At 40.3% G+C, this 21,587-nt stretch overlaps 1 protein-coding gene across 5 annotated transcripts in view; it reads right to left on the bottom strand.

The window, feature by feature from the left end:
• Positions 1 to 21,587, bottom strand: part of ccn5 (cellular communication network factor 5) — a 59,096-nt gene that overhangs the window by 6,836 nt on the left and 30,673 nt on the right. For 2 of the 5 annotated variants that reach the window (XM_041798856.1, XM_041798854.1), the window contains exons 3-5: positions 5,510 to 5,674; positions 3,027 to 3,243; positions 410 to 658 (exon numbers count right to left, since the gene is read on the bottom strand). In XM_041798856.1, coding sequence (XP_041654790.1) covers positions 410 to 658; positions 3,027 to 3,243; positions 5,510 to 5,572 — 529 coding nt within the window. In that variant the 5' untranslated portion in view covers positions 5,573 to 5,674. The remainder of the gene's footprint in view (positions 1 to 409; positions 659 to 3,026; positions 3,244 to 5,509; positions 5,675 to 21,587) is intronic. The other 3 variants (XM_041798859.1, XM_041798858.1, XM_041798855.1) reach the window with 2 other exon arrangements.

A 21,587-nucleotide genomic window follows, 5' to 3' on the forward strand; every position in this document is an offset into this window, starting at 1 on the left:
CTCGGTTTAAAGGGGAAAAAGCTCCAGTAAAAACTTCCAGACATGACCACCAGTGACAAAGCTCATAGAAATGAGGGAAGGATTACTCTGCCATATGGACGGATCATCAGTGAGAATGTAATTCCAATGAACTGAATACAACAGCGGCACAATGAGACTGGAAATTATGTATGTTTTAAATATTGAACCCTGGCATCAGAATAGAATTTCTGAGCAACTGTCTGACATTTTGGGAAATACATATGTTCTCCTGCAGAGAGCTGGATTAGAAAATTGGTATCACTTGTGACTAAGTCTTCAATTAAACATGACTAAAGCAAACGACAACGGCTGACAACAATGGGAAACAACTAGAAACTGCTGTGATAAAATCATGAGAATCACTGTTCTGTCCACACGTGGAGTTTACCTGAAATTGCATCCTGAATCACTGTGTTCTCCAGGTTCTCACACACCCACTCTTTGCAGCACTTCCCTGGTAGTCGGACGTGCTGTGGGTTTGGACAATCTGGAGTAGGAAGACGAGCGGTCAGAGGACACGCCGACTTGCAGCTCACGCCTCCACCATTGCAGTAGCAGTAGGTGTCACAGGACGGCTGAAATGTCTGGCCCTCTTGGTACGTTACGCCGTTGACTTCACAGCCCAGATCCTCCTGACCTGTTAGGGACACAGAGTACAGATGCCGCTTTCATTTCCTCTGCTACACCTGCATGATGCTTTGATGTGGGAAACTTAATCAGGAAGTGAAAGGGTGGAAAAATAGGCCTGTCTACTAAGTGGCTGGGTCTATTTTTCTATCCATGCATGTTGTCTCTGCAGTCTATCATGCTCGGAGGGCAGTCAATTAAAGGAAATGTGTCATCTGGAAATAGAATTAAAGGAAATGTGTCATCTGGAAATAGTAGATGAAACATGTCAGAGCTCTGGCAGAACGCCTGGCTCTAAACAGACTTTAAACATTAAAGGTCTGTTTACCTATTGCTAATTTGCTGTCTCAACACAGACTGTAAGATTAAACACTGAAAAAGTTTTAAAAAAAGCCAAAACATATGGAGCTTCTCCAACTGACCAGCTGCTGTATAGATTATAAACCCTGCCTCCTTCATGCTAACAGGTAGGACATGGGTCAAAAATCGAAAAACTTTTCAATCCATAAGAAGTTCTACTTTTGAACCTTAAGTTTCTTATTTCTTTCAAAGTGAAAGTACCAAATAGGAACTGAAATATCCTTAGTTTAAAACAGCACAAAAAGAAAGCATAAAATAACATTTCCCACTCAGCTCCACTGTCAAATTTAACTGGGTTAGTCTTGCAGAGAAAGCAGCTGAACGTGATCTCCCAAATGCTGTTGCATTTATCAGGGATCACTGGATGTCAAGGAGTCATTTTGTACATGCACTCCTGCATACTACTTTGTATACAACAGTCTTATCCTTGAACAAAACTGAAAAACACTGTTTCACAGAATAAGCACTTTGAAGCTGCTTCCTGTGGGTGGTGTAGCAGTGGTGTAGAGTGGTGTAGCAGTGCTCTCTTATAAATATTAAATATAAAAGACAAAATAATAAAGAAAATCCATTTCCAATCCAGGTAGATACCACCATGATTGACATACTCTTTTGAGGTATGTTTTTTTTTATTGGATTTTATTTTACCTTTGTTTAACCAGATAAGCCTCGTTGAGATTAAAAATATTTTTTAAGATTGTCCTGGCCTAAAAGCATAACAGCACACTAGAAAATATGTAGTTATTAATCAATCAAGCAAGTATTTGTCAGAGTTGAGCTAAAACCCTAAAAACCCCATAGATCCTCCACAAACTGATGTTTCTGTCTCCAAGTCATCCAGCATCCTCTTAAAAGCATTCAGTGACACCAAGTCATTAAGTTCAGATGACCAGAGCATGCAGCTTCAGCAGGGCTGTGTATACAAGGTTTTAGAGATGAGGAGACACAGTAAGAGGAAACATAAAAATGCTGAAGGGAGGGTCAAACCTCAAATAACTTCAAGTTCATTTGTCTGATTTTTTGTCCAAGATATCTCATTGCATTTATTCTTAGCCTCTGCAAGATCTACAGTTGCCAGGCAGTGAAAGCTCATAGGCCGATCATGAAGGGGGGGGGCTAAGATGAGTTTTTTGTGGTAGTGTAATTAGTAGAAATCTTATTTTTTAATGGTGAAGGTGTATGCTTTTTAATAAACTTAAGATTACAGAGTCAGTTAAGCAAATGGAGGGCTGCAGATGCAAATAGATGCATAAAGAGTCTGCGCAAGCAAGGGATAAACACGAGACCCTTGGCCTTGGACTTCCAAAATCTAATCAATTTATCCTTGAGTCAGTGTGACATTTGTTGAAAGTTTGAAGAAAACCCCTCAAAGCGCACTTGAAGTATCACGTTGAATGAAGAGTCAAGGTGGATGTACAGACAGAAAGACGGGCAGGATAAAGAACTCTAAAACATGATGCTTACAGCAGTGGATATTGTCCACACAAAAGCATAAAAACATCTGCCAATGGGACAGTTAACTTTTACTTAAGTTTCTTGAAATGAGACATGCTGACTAATATAGAAAGTACATCTCATTTTAAACCACTTTACAAGTAAAATTTGTGGGCTACACCGGCAAATATTTTTACTTTTAACAAAGCTCAGTTTTTACCTTATTATCTTGAATTCCATCTGGACTTGTCAGATGAATAAAATAGGTTTAATGAGATATTTTTGAAAAATCAGATGAACACTGTTGCGAGGATTCTGTTTTTAGTGGTGTAACATCTGTGTTTGTACTGAACCAACATCTGCTGTTCAAATTCAAAATGTATTTCTGTTAGCAGAAGCAGCATAGCATTACTACTGAGGCTGTGGCTTCCAGCTAACTATGGTTCCAACTTCCTAATAAATAAGCACCTGTCAAGGCAGTATTTTCTTTGCACGACAAGATGTGGTTAAGGAACATTGTCTGTCCTCATCTGCAATCTCTGTGTCTGACCCAAAAAAGTCTGGTTGTAAGGGCAGGCACTTACTGACACACTCCCCCGCCTCTCCTGGAAGGCTGATGCTGTAGTCACACTGCAGTCCTTTTTGGCTGTCACAGGGAAACTTCTGCGTACAGGGCTCTCCTCGCTGCCGTGCACACACCTGGCAGCACCGGCAGCCATCCAGCACCAGAGGGACTCCTGTGGGGCACTGAGGGATGGATCCAGGGCAGCTGCAGGGTCTGTCACAGTGCTGGCACATCACCTACAGGAAAATAAATAGTCCTCTATGTGAAGTAATCTATAAATAAAAAGTCATCGTTGCCATGTTTATCAGAAGCCTAATCTGAGTGATGTTCTCCATGACTGCATGATCACATCAGTTGGAGAGAAAATTATATTATATTCTAAGAAACTACACAAAAAAAATCCCCAACTGTCAGGCCAAACTGCTGTTTCTAACTACAAGAGTTAACCAAAACATTCACTCATCTCTCCATCCTGCCGTTACTTGACCCTCACCCCTTTATAACCCTACCCTAATCCATTCGTTGAACCCTCTTAAAAAAAATAAACTGATCTAAATCCATTTCTTTATGCCTGTGATTATTGTTGATTAACAAGATAATGTGACTTTAACTGTATGTAAACTGACCAAGCATCAGTGTTGCTGAAATCATGTGAATACATTTCTTGAAGTTGGACCTACACGTTTAAATAATGCAGCTGTTAATCAATTTACTCTTGCAGGTTTATGCCTCTGTCAGACTGAAACTGGATGGGAATTCTGCACATGCTACATAGTTTTGATGATGGGCTTTGACCAGAACTCAAACAGCATCAATGCTAAACATGGCAAAAGTCAGCTAGTTGTGTGGCTTTGAATATTACCATAAGCACAGAGTATGTACCATATATACCGAGCCTTAACAGTGTTTGTTTGTTAACCGTTCAGTATACAACCAGTTTGCCACATGGTAATTTGTTAGCAAGGTCTAGGTTTACAGGATAAACATGACCAAGGCCTGTAGGACAGAGGTTGACAGGACCAAGGTCTACAGGACAAAGGTTGAGAGGACCAAGGTCTACAGGACAAACATTGATAGGACCAAGGCCTGTAGGACGGAGGTTGACAGGACCAAGGTCTACAGGACAAAGGTTGACAGGACCAAGGTCTACAGGACAAAGGTTGACAGGACCAAGGTCTTCAGGACAAAGGTTGACAGGACCAAGGCCTGTAGGACAAACATTGGCAGGACCAAGGTCTACAGTACAAAGGTTGAGAGGACCAAGGTCTTCAGGACAAAGGTTTAGAGGACCAAGGCATGTAGGACAAAGGTTTAGAGGACCAAGGCATGTAGGACAAAGGTTGACAGGACCAAGGTCTTCAGGACAAAGGTTGACAGGACCAAGGCCTGTAGGACAAACATTGACAGGACCAAGGTCTACAGTACAAAGGTTGAGAGGACCAAGGTCTACAGGACAAAGGTTGACAGGACCAAGGTCTACAGGACAAAGGTTGACAGGACCAAGGCCTGTAGGACAAACACTGATAGAAGTAAGGTCGACAGGACAAAGGTTGAGAGGACCAAGGTCTACAGGACAAACATTGATAGGACCAAGGCCTGTAGGACGGAGGTTGACAGGACCAAGGTCTACAGGAAAAACATTGACATGACCAAGGTCCATAAGACAAATGTTGACAGGACCAAGGTCTACAGGACGAAGATCAACAGGACTAAGGCTAGCAGGATTAGGGTCTACAGGACAAAGCTTGACAGGACTGTCAATAGCCTACTGATGTCTCCATCCACAGGCCTCTCTTGTCTCACTCCAGCTCTAAAAATAACCCCTAAAGAAAAAGAGAAACTGAATCTCTAACAATTCAGTGACTAACAGATATGTATGTCATATTTGGGTGTATTTTTCAATCAAAAGCACTACAAATTCTCAATTTTTAGTTTCGCTGCTGATTTCTTTTTTACTCTGATTTTGTTTTGTTATGTTAAATTTTATGTCTACAAGTATAAGAAATCAAATACACCATTTTGAAATGTATCTTATTGGAATTAAAATGATCAGCTAAAATGATCATTTTATTACAGTTTTTTTTAACTTAATATTGATAACTAATTTTTAATTTTCTGAAATGGTAAAAAGTTGAAATGATTGTCTTTTTATTGAAATAACTTCTCTATAGTAATATTTGCATCACATGCACACTTCTTACCTGACTTACTCCTATCCAGATATAACAGGTTTAGCCATTTTCATGTTTTTTTCCCAAAGTCAGGGTAGACAAGAGCATGTGCTACATATTGTATAACAGTGATAACTCACTTGAATTATCCTACTGACACTTTCTATGTAATCTACAGTAGAGAAATATCTTGACATGATACACTAAATTAATTAAAAAAATCACAGCGGTTCACTCCATAATTGTTTGAATCCTCACAATCAGCCTCTCATTCATGATCACCACATCTAAACCAAGCACAAGTGTCCTAAGTATAAAGAAGAGGACTCACCTGTGCAGCCACACAGAGCAGCAGAGCCAGAGCTCTCAGACACAGACTCAGCAGGCGGTCCATGGAGGCTGGTGGATCTGATGGAGTTCAGAGCGTCTGTATAACCTGTGTGACGGTGTGGTGTGACCGCTGCAGCTGTTTGCTCGCTGCTCATTCTTTCGCCTGCTGACATTTATAAAGTCTGAACTGTGATGTCACAGGCTGCCTGCCGTGTAAACAGGCGCAGGAGCAGCATCAGAAATGTTTCACATTCCTCCTCCCTGCTGCCCATTTCCACTTCCAGACACACACACCTCCACCCCCCCGTCTTTCCGCTCTTTTTTCCTCCTCCCTCTCTTTCCAGTCTTGTGGCGTTCTAAGTTTACACAGCTTAACACGAGCTGAGCTGAGAAAAATACATTAGCTCAGTTGTCTGAAACTTAAACAACCTCGTTGGCTTTTGTGGCAACCCTTTAGATTTGAGTCGATGAGATTTTTATCCTACTGTTTTCACAGGCTCTCTGTACAGTCAGTTACTTATAGCTGCTGATCCTTTGAAAAGACAGATATAGATCAGATATTGCCACAATATTTCCTCCTGGAGCCAAAAATATTTTATGAAACCATCATGTGTAACTTCAGCCAGACTTAAAAGAGATTAAAGCCTCCTCTTTTCAGTGGTTTTCATGAGTTAAAACAGCACGTCTGAGCCTGGAACTTGAATCAGAGATCTTCTATTGAAGGGGAAGCTTGCCTCTGATGAGATTTGAAAAAGAGAAATGATGGTGTCAGACTAAAACTAGACATTTAAAATCAATGTAAACATGTTAGTCTGAGTATTATAAATTAATTTACACACAATGAGACTAGAGCTTGAGTTTCTCTTGCATGTTAACACCTCACTCAGACCAGGTTGGAGTATGTGTTCTGCACATGCTCAGGAATCCCTTTGGCAGGCTTCGACCCACAGCTGAACAGCATAAATGCACCACTGCAGGAGGCGTGTTGTCATCTGCCTTTAGATATCTCCATAACCCAGAGGTATGGTTTCATCTTATAACCAAAAAAAAAGCATAAAGTGTGCAAGAAACAGACATTTACAAACCTAATACCAAAAAAGTTGGGATGCTATTTAAAATGTAGGTAAAAACCAAATACAATGATTTACAAATCTCATAAACTTATATATTATTCACAATAGAGCATAAACAACATTTCAGGTGTTGAAACTGAGACATTTTACATTTCATGAAAAATAAGTATTAGCTCATTTTGAATATGATGGCAACCACACATCAAGTCCCTACAAAAAGTAGGGACAGGACAAAAAAAGGCTGGAAAAGTAAGTGTTACTAAGGAAAAACAGCTGGAGAAGCATTTTGCAACTAATCAGGCTTATTTGCAACAGGTCAGAATCATGACCAGGTATAAAAGGAGCATTTTGGAGAGGCAGAGTCTCTCAGAAGTAAAGTAAGTAGTAAGTAAGTAAAATTTATTTGATATAGCACCTTTCACAGAACAAGTCACAAAATGCTGTACAAAACAAAATAATAAAACAGCAAAAATACATTCAAAGAGCAAGAATAGAAGCCAAAATAAGAACCTGAGCTTTCCGCCTGGGGATGTAGGAATAGAACAGGTCAGCTATATATTCAGGTGCTTGATTATGAAGGGCTTTATAAACAAAAACAAGGTCTTAAAGTGAATTCTGAATTTCACTTGAAGCCAGTGTAGAGAATATAAAACTGGTGTCATGTGGGTTGATAAAGATGGGCAGAGGTGCAGCAATCTGCAAAAAACATGTTCCTCAATGTAAAATTGTGAAGACTTTGAATGTCCCATCATCCACAGTCCATAATATAATCACTGTGTAAGGGACAAGGTCGAAGGTCAGTATTGGATAATCGCAATCTTTGGGCCCTCAGGGACCACTGTATAAAAAACAGGCATGATTCTGTACTGTAAATTCCTGCATAGGCTCAGGAACACTTCCAGAAATCACTGTCTGTCAACACAGTTCACCACGCCATATAAAAATGCATGTGTGACATGATCCAGAAACGCAGCCATCTTTTCTGGGCCAAAGCTCATTTAAAACTGGCTGAGGAAAAATGGAAAACTGTTCTGTGGTCAGATGAATTAAAAGCTGAAACTCTTTTAGGAAACCACAGATGCTGTGTCCTGCAGACTAAAGAGGGAAAGGACCGTCCAGCTTGTGATCAGCGAACAGTTCTTAAGCCTGCATCTCTGATGGTATGGGGTTGCATTAGTGCCTATGGCATGGGCAGCTTACACATCTGGAAGGAACTATGAATGCTGAAAGGTAGAGAGAGGTTTAGAGCAGTAACGGACCAAACAGACAAAGTCTCTTTCAGGGAAGGCCTTGACTATTTCAGCGAGACAATGCTAAACCATATACTGCATCCATCACAACATTATGGCTTCACAATAGAGGAGTCTGGGTGCTTGAACTGGCGTGCCTGCAGTCCAGACCTTTCACCAATGGAAAACACTGGGAGCATCATAAAAAAAATCCAGCAAAGAAGACTCAGGACCATTTAGAAGATAGAATCCTACATTTGACAAGATTGGGACAACATTCCTCTCCCAAAACTTTAGAAACTGGTCTCCTCACTTTGCAGATGTTTACAGACTGCTGTTAAAAGAGGAGGGAATGCTACACAATGGTAAACATGGCCATCTCCCTATGTTTTTTTTTTTTTTTAGCTGTGTTGCTGTTGTCAAATTCAAAATGAGTTAATGTTTATCATAAAGTGGTAAAATGTCTCAGTTTCAACATCTGATCTGTTTTTTTAATGTTTTAGTGTGGATAAAATATGGGTTTATAAGATTTGGAAAAAATTTAATTCTGTTTTTATTTACATTTTACAAAGCGGCCCAACTGTTTTAGAATTGCGTGGTGATAGTCTGTATTGACATTGGCACTAAAAAAATCAACATTGGCCTCCAATAAGGACCAGTTTTCTCTGTGCATAAAGAGCAATAAAGAGTAAAATGCACAGTTTTATATCCTGTTGATCATGCACTCATAAGAACATAAATATTTACTTTAAGTCTGCTAGAAGACTTCCTAATCTTCCATACTTGACCTTCTGGTGAGAAGTATTTCCCACAATGTCCACTGATATCTGAAATAAAGTTCATGGCAATTCATCAAACTCATGTCAAGGCATGAAACCGAAACCTGAAAACGTCAACATGGTGGAGGGGCCAGAGGAAATTCTGTGCTTTTCCATCACATACACACACATTATTATCCCTACAGCAGCTTGTTTGGCTAAACGTGTATAAAATGACTGTAAATTATTTATTTCACATACAGCATTTCTCAGGGATGTCGTCACTGCTGTCTAAACAGTATAGGAAAAAGACTGCCGTCACTGAAACAGAAAGTAAGCCATTAACGCTAAAACAAGTTCCATCAAAAGTAACACTGGATTCCTGAATTTCAAACATCAGCCATTTCTCACAGCGCTGGGTGGGCAGCACAGACGTCCAGTGAGGAGTTATAAATAGATTTAAACAGACAGAAAGATAGAGAGGAGGAAAGTATGTGTGCCCAGCCTCGACAGGTGGGCTCCAGGTGGCCAGACCGGGCTGGATGTACTGCAACGCCTCAGATTCAGCTCTCTTCAACAACTATGCTTTCCTGGCCTCGGCTCCATGTGTTTTCAAGCTTTCCAAGAATGACACAGACTGGAAGGATTGTTGCAGCTCTACTAAGATCTCTTACTATTCCTGCAGCTGCTTTGACTATTTGTACGTAGCAAACATGAAAACTGTGAGTTTTAAATTGTATCTAGAATAGTGATGAGCATATTCAGTCGTTTCACTATCTAAGCACTCATTAAGTTACATATGAGTAATCGATTACCTGCCCGTTTTTTGTACTACCATGAGGAATACATCAGACACTGCAGCGGCTGTTGTTAAGTAAACAAGAACACACCCAAGTCCTCTGCAGTTTCTTCAAGGTGGTCCAGCCACCAGCCCTGTCTGTAAGACAGCGGTCTTCAGATCCTAGTTCTAAATGTAATCACAAGTGATGGTAGCCCACGACTGCATAGAGAGCGGTCTATGAGCATCTTCACTGGCATGTAGCAAACAAGCTCTCAATTCTGATGTGCCTTCCTCATGCATCTATTCCAGTCTGATGGCCTTTGTTCACCATGAGGGTGACAAATGCCATCAGCTTGCTTAAGCCTTCCCTCTCCCTAAAGATGTTGCTGTTCATGTTCCTTGCTCATTTTGTGTTCAGATGCATTAAGTTATTAACCTGACATCTGGAAAACCTCCCATAGACAGCGTTGGGGAAAGGGCAGAGCCTTTTTTGTCTGTCACATCTTTACGGGCCAATCAGAGCAACAAAACACAACTGACTGAAGACTGAAGAAAGACTGCCTTAAAACAGCTCAAATCAAGTCTTATGACCACCTTACACCTGACGACTGAGAACACAGGAGCGAGCTGCGACTTTAGCAAGACTCCCATGATTTTACTCCAGCTTTGGAATTTTTTCTGCGACTTTGAAATCGGAGGAAAAGTGGTGAGGTGTAAGGCTGCCTTTAGCTGATCATTTAGCCGTTGCTAACCCTTCACTCTTCTTCAGCTCCATCCTCTTGTCCAGTTCTCCCTCCTAAAAATTTTGGTGTTCTCTTTGATAACACTTAAACTTTGAAACTCATATTTCTAAACTGGTTCAATCCTGTTTCGTTCGGTTAGGAAACATTGCAGAAATCTAACCGAAACAGCCAGACATACCAAAATTTTATCCACACCTAACTCCTCTCCAGTTAGGAGAACTGCAGCTCTCTCTTTACGGGCATCACTTAGTCTCAGTTACTTCTTTATGCTTATTCTACAAAGAGCCACTTTGTCAAAGATTTAGCCAAGTCATAACATCAGCACCTGAGACAGTATCAGTCATAGTGAAATCATGCAGCATCTGCCAAAGCAAACATTCAGAGCCAGAGAAACATTTCGCCAAAGCAAACAGATGCTTGAGAGCTCTCAGACACTGGAGTATCACTCTAACTTCGAGTGGACACTTAGGAGGAAAGCCCCTTAATCCTGCACAATGACCCTCTTTCAGTCTGGATGAATATTGTTTTTGTATGTGATAGTATGTTGGAGGAAAGTGGTGGATTGTTGAGCCACCATGTTGATTCACAAATGCAAAAACACCAAGACAGAGTAAAGAAAATATTAGCTATCCTGTAAATGTTAGAGAAGAATTCAGTGATGTAAGCGGTGAAAGAAAAGAAAACCTCTCTGCCAAATCTGTCACTGTGGAGCAAAAATGTCAAACAGATGTTCAGAGGAATTGTCCAACAGTTTAAAAATACCACGGCATAAATTTACACAGTATGAGGTGTACACAGAAGTGATATGGTGCTTAAATCACATTTGTAGGATACTTAGTATTTGATTCAAGAAGATAGCAGAAGAATATAATTAGATGATGTGAGCAGTATCTGTCTGATTTCCTTTACATTTGGAGTTTAACAATCAATCTGTCTCTGTCTACTTGGCCCCGTAATAAAGCACCGCAGTATTTCTCCAAAGTAACCATGATATCAAGATTTGTGGTTTTAGTATCATGACTAATCTAGGGGATGATCAATGGAATTGGCATGAAATTTGTTGCTGTCATCATTTCTCCCACAGGATGACTAAATATAAGAACCAGACAGGGCAACTATTACATCATCCTCTAGATCATGGGATATATTTGGCTTTGAGAGCCTGGATTTTGCATCTCTGCATCTGAGCACGTTTTTTTCTAATTAGAAGTGACCATATTTGGACTGAAGCTACATTAGGTAGACAAAAATTTGAATACAAGTTGTTGTTTTAACGACTAAAAGTATTTAAAGTTCCAAAACTTCATAAACTAAACTGTTTTGTTGGAGGAATGAATTCACTTAAAATAAAACACAAACTCTTGCACAGTGTAAACTGTACAGAATCACTGACGGAGTTTAAATACTTAATGTTGCTGCTGATTTTGGGAAATTTAGAGAGTGTACAGGAGTTTGTCTGCAGCTTTTGATAACTAAAAATAAGAACTGATCTATTATCAGGGGACTAGGATATCTGTTTTTTTTGCCATGGTGTTAAAATAGAAAATAGTGTTGGACAACTGCCAGCCTCGGGTCCACATGCAGTCCCACTCCTCACTTGTAGTGCATTTGTTAAGTTTTCAGACCCCATTCACCTTTTTCGTTTTTGGTGTATTGCAGCCTGATGCTAACCTGACACGCCAGATGGATTTGCTTCACACATCCATCTGGAAAACCTCCCATAGACAGTGTTTGGGAAAGGGCAGAGCCTCTGGGAAAAAAAAACTCAGAGGGTGATTGGATGAACGTTTTGTCACATCTTTACAGGCCAATCAGAGCAACAAAAGCAACAAAAAGTTGTAGCCCCAAACCAAGGTGCGCCGCTACCAACAAATAAGCTCCATAGAGAACTGCATAATGCAGAGTTCTGTCGTTTTTGAAAAGAAAACAACTCAAAGCTGTTCTATGTTCTTCATTTAAAAAAGAAATGTTGTCCGGTTCTGATAAAACTTGCTCTTTAACAGCATCCACGCTAATGTCTTACGCAATAATTTCACCTCTTATTGCTGCTCGCTTATGTCACAAATCTGCCACGCCCGAAAGCACTGCCCCTTGATGCTGATTGGTCCTGTCACTTTCCAACTGGGCCCAAACAGTTCAGACGGGAACTTTGCAAGACGGATTCACCAGTAAGAAACACAGAAATGGGCGAATCCATCAGCTTTGCAAGGGTAGCCTGATGCCACAGTTGAAAAAATACTCTCATTCATCTACACTCAGTGACCCGTCATGACAAAGTGAAAACAGAATTTTAGAAATTTTGCAAATGTATTATAAATAATGAAAAAAAATTTCTGAAATATCACACTGACTTAAGTATTCAGACCCTTTTCAAAACACCTGTAATTAGGCTCAGGTTCCTCCCATTTCTCGGGATGTTTGCAAAGATGTTTCTAAACCTCAACTGGAGTCCATCTGTGGTAGAATAAATATATTTGACATGATTTTGAAAGGCACACACCTCTCTAACGAAGGCCTCTGCCCTTGTTTCCACATATGATTATGAAGGTAAGCCATCAGGACGTCCATTTATTCCTATGAGAAGCTTCGTGGTAGCCGACCTGCCCGCGAAAACTCCTCCCCTCTGTAATGTTTTTGTCTGGAATGTGCCACAAGTATGTTGAAAAAAACCAAAACTTTTGCTGCAGATTTCAGAGAGTATATTTCACATACTCCAAACTGCTTAATGATGAAAAACCAGATAATTTTATCCTCTCCTTAACAGCTACGAGTAGTTTATCAGCATTTTATCAATCCGTTAAAAAGTGTAGTTCCTTGTGTTGGACCCTAGAGGGCATCGTCTGTACATTTACAGATATGATATCAGTCACATATGTATGTGGAAACAAGGTCTCAAAGCTGACAATGCATATCAGTGCAAAAACCAAGCCATGAGGTCAAAGGAACTGTCTGCAGCATTCAGAGACAGGATTGTTGCACAGATCTGGAGAAGGCTACAAAAAATCTGTTGCAATCAAAGTTCCCAAGAGCACAGTGGCCTTCATGAAGAAGTTTGGCACAACCAGGACTCTTCCAAGAGCTGGTTGCATGGCCAAACTGAGCAATCGGGGAGAAGGGTCTTGGTAAGAGAGGTGACCATGAACTTGATGGTCACCCTGACTGAGCTCCAGTGAGGACAACAATCCCCGCGGCCCTCCACTGATCTGGGCTTCATGGCAGAGCGGATAGACGCATTCTTTACAGGCCATTCAGAGCAACATAACGTGACATGGAAAGCATGTAAACCACATTTAGGGTTGATGGGCAAATGCCATCATTCATTAGTGAATCAAACTCTTGCTGAAGCTGGTTGGGAAGAGAGAGACAACATTTCTCCCCCAAGAAAAGCTTTCAGAGTGGTTCTCTGCTCATCTTAATAAAAAATTTTGTTCAGTTCTGATCAAACTGCCACTCCAGGTGCATCTACTCTCTTCATCGGTCCCCATTGTTTACACACGAGCAGTACAACTAAACTACATCTGTAGCTACCGAGTCTTTCTCTTAAAATGACGCTGATTATTGTGGTCATTCTCCGACCAAGAACAAGTGTATTAACTCATAGCGTTGGAGTAGGGACACGCCTGATGACAGACATGAAATCTGGTAAATCCATCCACTTTACAAGGTTACATTTTTGTACCCCAAACATTAGAGACCTCGGCAACCCAGACGATATTAAAGTTTGCCAGCTTTGGGTTTTGGGTGGTGCCAACCTGCTGGGACTGATATGAGTGCGACTCAACACAAACACTCTTATGGGCTGAAACAGCCTCAAATCCTCTCCCAGCACAATATTTGGCATGTGAATAGCATGAAGGACAACTCCAAGCCAGTTTGGTAATGTGTGTCTGAGGTTTTGGCTCCATGCACTGTTGAAAGTTCCAGTCATTTGTAGACTCGCTCTGCCAGATCCGCAGGTATCGTTTTTTTTCAGTGAAGGGTGCAGATTGGCCATGACTGTAGGAACAGTCAGAAATAGCAAACAACATGCAAGTGCTCCTTCCTATTGAGTCAGAAAGCACATGTGAGCTGTAGTCTGTTCATGATGTTGATGTACTGAGTTATACTGACTCATTATTCCAGTAAGGATTTTTAGAGCGCTAGTGTAATGACGGGCATCGCTGCATTGCCACCACACCCAACAGAGGTCACAGACAGGCTGTTCCGATCCTTTCAAAACACTCTAAAAGCACAAAACACTTTTATTTCTGTTATTTTGCTGTCTGGCTTTCTTTGATTTCTTTCGTGTCTTTAATACTTTTCCTTTGACAAACCACAGCTCAAACCTTTCCTCTATTAAGAACAGTCAAAGCGTTGTTTAAGTTCAAATCAGCTGTGAAATCAAATGTTGGGACTTAATGACTTCTCGCTTTTGCAAATAACCAAATCAGTTTTAACAACTTTCCACTAGACTTAAAAATAGAAGAGGTGCAGCTGTGTTTAGCTATCATTGCTGTTATTTTCATCTATTAATGTGCAAATATTGTTTTTTTTTTTTATGAGTTTTCACTGCAACTAATAACAAAATGGTCCAGAGTTTATTGCATCACTTTCAACTCCTCAACAGACCAAAATATACTACTATGAGACAAAGTAGGCTCATCTCTGCCCCTTTTCCCAGACAGCTGCAGTGAGACGCTGTTGGAAGAACTGTAATTTGCTGGTATTATTCTAACATTTAGTCATATTTATAATTTTAGATTTTTAGGGGAAATTTATTCACAAGTGAAGTCTGGCAGTCACATTCATGTAATAACCACATTACAAACATAACAGACTAAGAAACATTTCATAAATAAAACTGTCAGAAAAGGTCTAACCAAGGGTAAATTATGTATATGGTGGCTAAGTAGTTAGCGTTACTACATAAACCACTGCAGCTAAGTCAGCTTAAACTCAATAAAAGCCAAAGCTGAGGCTGCAGAAGTTACACTTCTGTGTCTTATTTTTCAAATTCTTTCCACTTTTCTTTTATTAAGGTAATTCAGTATGACAACCCTAAAAAGTGTGGTTACACATGTAGCTATAGCTCAGTTGAAACATGTGAGCCTAAAACAGCGTGTGGTCAGTCTGCAAGTAATGAAAATTTAGTTGAATCATAACGGCAGCACTGAGTACTCCAGTATTGTCAATTAAAGCTGAAGTGCTGCACATGCATATAGCGACAATTTTTTTAGATCTGGACAGGACTGCTTTATTGGAAGAGGAGCAGAGAACCACACTGAAAGCTTTCATTGGCTGAGAGGATGTTTTTGCACTTCTCCTGAACGACCTCGGCTTGAGTTTTATCCACCAACAAGCTCCACTGTTCACAAAGTTCAGCAGTGTCTGTCTGCAGAGCTAACTTTATTTACTGGATCTGCCTATGTCTACCAGCTCATTTTGTCTTGACTTATCACGCTTGTGATGAATGTGACAGACAGAGTGTTCATCCAATCACCTTCTGAGAATCTTTTGAAAAGTCCTGCCTTTCCTAAAAACTTTGTATGGGAGGTTTTCCAGATGTACAGTACTTAACAAATTTATTAGACCACCTGTCATATTTGTCTCAGAGCCCATCCAGCATCATGAAGTGCTTTAATGCGGACTCTTTCATTTTCAGTGAGCTCTCCTCGTTTAACCATTTGGAACAGGAATGAGGAATTTCAAACTGAATTCACCCAAATTTGAGCTGGCTCACTGGGCTTCTCTGAGAAGTCAGAAACCAATCAAGCATAACATTCAACCACCAAAACTCATTTTTCTCTTCAGGAATGCAAGTAAATAACTATAATTTGACATATTAATCAAGAAATAATATTGTGCTTTACTATTTTTTCAGGTTTTTTGTAAATCAGTCAATTTGAAAATTCATCAATAACGATAATAATGATATTTTAGCATTAAAAATATCATTTTGGTTAAATAGCTTCTACATATTGGTGTATTAACCATTGCAGAAACATAAAAAATGATTTTGGGAATTACCAATGCTGTTAATTTAGGACAGCTGTGGCATAAACCTTACTTTGGTTAGGGTTAGGGTGGTCTAATAAATTTGTTAAGCACTGTATGTGAAATATATCCCATGCAATGGAGTTGCAAGATTAGGGCCTGTGTTTGGTTTGATGTTTCTATTTTGTTGGATTCGTTTTAGAACTATTGGCTGTCAATATTTGAAAGGGCAAAACATTAATTTCTTGTTAAAGACCTGAACCTTTGGCCTGAGGGAGTTTCTTTTAAACTCTTAAACCTCCCTGGCTTGCCATTTATCTCTGGGGTGCAGCTTCTCAATCAACAGTTGGCTGAATTATTTTTTATTATTAAAGCATTTTCAGAGTGTATTCCTTTGGGAGTGGCTGTGAGAGACCAAGCATGCTTTTGTTGTTGTAAGAATAAACGGCATGCTGCTGCCAAAGTGAAAGTTTTATGACTGGTTGATCACATAAAACACATAATCAAGCTTTAAACCACTTGGTCATGAAAAATTTTCTTGGGAGGAAAAGAGAGAAGATGAAGGGCTGAACCTTAAATTACTTGGAAAATATGCCTTACATTTACATAACATAATTACAGCAGGATGACCACTTTCACTTCTCAGATGACCGGGTGTTTCCTCTGAAAATTACTCTTGTGCAACTTCAGAGGAAATCCTACAGGTACACAGCTGTTTTATGATGTAACACACGATTTGAATCGTATTGAGTGGTCTAAATATATCCAAAACAAAGAGCTGAGACGTGATTTAATTCCACCCAGACTCCAGGCAGAGACTAAATACGGTAATTACCGAAATTCCACACAGCAAAAGTCTAAAAATGTGCTCGAACAGACTCACAAAGAAAAACGGAAACTTCCAAGAGGAAAGGAGAGAGGGTGCTGATTGTGTAAGGCCTTTGGGCATGTGCATATTCCTGACATTTATATGATTGATGAGTCAAGATGTGGTCGAAAAGTAAGCACCTCCAGAAGGAAATACACACATTCATAGGCAGAGCTCGTCTAACATGGACAATTCCAGCCAAGGTCGAAATGTTTTTCTTTAAATGACACCTGAAATTCCACACATTCCAGCCCGATGTGTGAAAATCCCACAGTGCTGCCACAGAAACACCCAAAGCTGGCGATAAGGACGTCGCCCTGGCCAAAAGGTCACCTCCTGACGTACACAAGGTTGAGGTTACTGCTGTGTCTACAGCGACAAAAGAAAAGCACGGATCGTCCAGACGCTCGTTCACACATACTTATGATGACAGCTGCACAGACGGATGTATCAGCAGAGCTGGAAACAACTGTCTGCACCATATCACAGGCTGTATCAAAACCACCAGGAATGTTGTTCTGATGATTTTTTCTTCTCTACCTGTACAGCTTTACGTCAAATGAAATATGGTGAAGAAACAGGGGAATGACAGGTTTACAATGGCGGAGTCCCAAACCCCTCACTTGTGTATTTGCAGACGTTGGGGCACATTCCCGGAAGTGAACTGGGAGTAAACACATGAAAGCATGGATCCATCCTGCCCTGTTTCAACACTCAAGGCTGCTGCTGTAATGGCACTGGGAAAATTTGGTGCCCCCCTGTACCAAAAAAATAAATAAATAAAGCCACAGCCTACTTGACTATGCCTGCTCACCATGTTCATCCTGTTACAACCACAGTGTACCTATCCTCTAATGCACTCATTCTCAAAGTCTAGGTCGTACACCCACAGGTTGGTCTCATTTATGTCTCCAGTACACATTATAGCCACATGGTGAAGCTCAACCCTATTACACTCACCCTCTCCACAATAACAAAACATACAACAAGGCTCTACCAGCCACTGGATGGCAAAAAAGCTAAAGTGGATGACTGGCTAGTAAAAAGAGAAACCCAAATTTTTCCAGACTAGACAGCCACTGAAGGCCCAAGGGGTCGAGGATTCAAAGAAAGCCTGTGTGACTGAGGTAAATTGGCCTCTTCCAGGCTCATAAAAGAGAAAGTTAGATCAGGACTGAGACCAGACTGAGTCCAAAAATAACATTATCCAAACTAGCACTTGTCATCACTTTAACCAACCAGCTGAGGATGATGCAGAAGGCAGACTTGATACGCAATAACATACAGAAAATGCAGCTCAAGGCTTGCACGCTCAAAAAAGTTGGTCGCCATAAAGAAACGCTGGGAAACACCGCTCTAATATCTACTTCCAGCTGGATGGCACACCATGTCACAACTCTCAGATCATCTCTATCTGGTTTCCAAACAATGACAGCAAGAATTCACTGTAATCAAGCGATCTCACAGTTATCAGATCTATCTCTATCAGCCCAATAGAGCAGCGATGTTCAAACTCTTTTTTTTTTTGCACAAGACACACCTAAGATTGAGCCAGAATCTGAAGAACACCCTTCTGATAACTAGGGCTTAACCATTTAGAAAGGTATCTAATCCACTTTTATGCAAATGTGATATGAAAAGTAAAATTGAAGGGAATAATCCTAATTTCCTTTTTTTCTCCACTTGTTGGGGCGTTTATGCCTTCATTATAAAAGACAACAGTGGATCAAGCTGGAAACAGGGATGAGGGAGCGACATGAGGGACATGTGGGGAAGGAACCACAGGCCAGACTTAAACCCAGGCCCCCCTGCATAGATGGAGGCAAACCTCAATGCCAGGGCATATTGGTTCAACCACCGACTTTTAAAAGAAACGTTATCTGCTCAAATAAATAGAGAAAATAGTTTGACAGACAGATTTTTCTCTGTGTAAAAAACAATAATACATCATATAGATGTAATCATGGTTTATTTAAAACTTTCTGTTATTATTCCTGCTGCTGTGTTTGCTTTCAAATCCCCTCTGTCTCTACACCACCCCTACCACACATATGCTGCTGCAGCTGAGGACACATTGCAGCCATCACACATTCACGAACCAGTTGTGACGACAACATGATTACATGCTACACTAAATATGCCTAATATTATAAAGTTCTCTCTGTAAACATGGTTGGCATACTGATATTAGGATTTATTTAGATAGCTGTTGGTCTGCCATCATTTTTCTAGAAGCCCTTTAACAGACTGGCTGTAAAATTGTAAAAGATCTGACTTGTGCATGCAACATTTCATCATCCACTCAATTAGTCAGCTTTTTTAATCTGACCTTGGGTTCAGGAGGTGTTTGTGGAGAGCCGACTGCAGAAACACACAGTAGAAATAGCATCCTGCATTCGCTGACACACCAGAACCAACAACACATCCATTTTAAGCTCCAGTTACTAAAAATAAATAAGAACAAACAAATAAGGTACAGGGACTGAATTCATCCACAGCAGCCACATCCTAGAACAGGAGACAGTGTCAATATTTTTAGCTGAGATTGTGAGCTGACTTCAGGTGGAGAGACAAACTCTGCAGACAGCTGGAGACTTCTGAAACATGCTTGAATTTATTTAGCCAGCTCCAGCTGGAAAACCTAAAGATATGTATGACATACATTTATACTAACATGCCGCTGACACATATGATGGGATTTTTCTGAGCATATGACACACTACAGAGGGAATGTGATGAATGTGATTAGAGGGAGGGGATGTAACGAGCTAATTTAGAAAGAATTTAGTTGACATTTGCATGATTACTTTGTTTAATCTGCTTCTTGGGAACCAAGAGGAGAATCACAGAGAGCTGGATTCATGGGAAATGATTCCTCCTGACCTCCAGAAGAAACAAAAACAACATGTGCAGTTGAGCTTAAAGCCCATGAACGTGGACTGACCAAAGCTTTGTGATAAACAAAGTGAGTCTGGATTCACCAAAGTGCTCTTTAACTAAATTATATGTTGAACAATTCAATGCAAGCAGAAAGCTGCCGTTTCAAACATGTGGGTGTAGTCAGGAAGTGTTGTTTCTTTCCCATAGGCAATTTAGAGGCAGCATGGGAGCTTGCTTTGTGACCTTTCACAGAGTTCTTACATTTAACTCTCAATTTTGATATTTTTATTGATATCATATGCAATGATGTGGACTGAATGAATATGATTATAAAAATGATTAGGACAAATGTAATACTGATATCTATAAGGTTCTACAGCATGGTTTTTAGTTTTAAAGTTTAGATTTGTGCCATATAAATGTTAAGATCCATGCAGAGAAGGGGCAGAAATAAACATTTTGCATGTTCCTGGTCAGAAAACAGAGACAAAACATTCAAATGGTGATGGTTCAGCAGTGGGTCAAGAACAGGGGCTGAGTAGGTTTTGTCTTTAGGGTGACTTGTAAAAATGTTCTAAGCAAGAGCTGAACATGAGGCTTAGTGAACTTGACCTTTGACCTTCAAAATGTAAACAATGCATTTTTGAGTCCGAATGGCACTTCAAGCAATGTTTGAAGAAATGCATCCAATGCATTCTCGAGCAAAGAGTTCAGGAGCAAGGGGGCTGGCCAGCTGGAGGCACATCAAAAATTAACGATGGTTGCCGACATCCTAATGTCTCTGGCCACCGCTGTTGCTGGTGTGAAAGCATAAAAATAACAATACTGATAACATCATGTAAATCTACTAACAGATGAGCTTGTTAAGGAGAACATGCATTGTTTTCTTGAGGGTAATATTTAAACTTAAGAAGCAAAGACAGAGTCTGGCTACACTGCGGCGACAGTGGAGGGCATGATCTAATTTTAAACATGTCACAACTGATTTTATGTTGTCTTCCTCTGATGGAATACCTGAAATAACTAAAGTAAGTGAGAAGATCAGGTAGTGTCCTTAAACAGATGCTGTGTACTTCTACTGCTCACAAATGTATTACACTATTTTCTGAGACAGGGTTTCGCCCATATACTTTTCTTCATTTTTGTTTTTCACTGCAAAACAGAGCACACACCAGGACAGCCAGCTGATGACGCTGATCATCCTTAGTGATTGTTTTTCTTCTGAAGTCATGTTCGATCATTCGGGGTTTGTGAGATCTTGTGGCTGTGAAGTCACTGTAAACATGAGGTGTGTGGTCGGACTGGCTGAATGGATCATCTAGCATGTGCCTTTGAAGGATATAAATGTAAAAAAAAACTGTCCCTGCGTCTGTGGTGTTCCATGTCTTTTAAATTGGCAAAGATTTCTAAACTCATCTAGTGTGTAGCCAGCCTTTTGCCCTAACATTTGAATGTAGGTATCTATTCCTGTGTCTCATTTCTCTGTTTGTATTTTAAGCACCTTTTAAAGGCCAGCCAGGCATCTGTTTAGAGATACTTCTTTTGATAAAAAGACTGCCACAAGTACTAATTCATTCAAATAAAGGATGCACTGTGACCTAATCCAGAAACCTAGCAGCATCTACAGTGAACTCTAGTGGTCAAGTTTGAGCACTTACACGCCTAGAAGCAAGTCTATTTTTTCATGGATGCAGTCATTCAAGAGTTCTCCCTGGTACCTGCTAACATTGTAAGATGGAGCTGCTGAAGTGCTAAATAAAGAAATCCTCTTCAT

This window comes from Cheilinus undulatus, linkage group 11 (assembly GCF_018320785.1).
Source record: "Cheilinus undulatus linkage group 11, ASM1832078v1, whole genome shotgun sequence".
In the NCBI taxonomy this organism is placed as follows: Eukaryota; Metazoa; Chordata; class Actinopteri; order Labriformes; family Labridae; genus Cheilinus; species Cheilinus undulatus.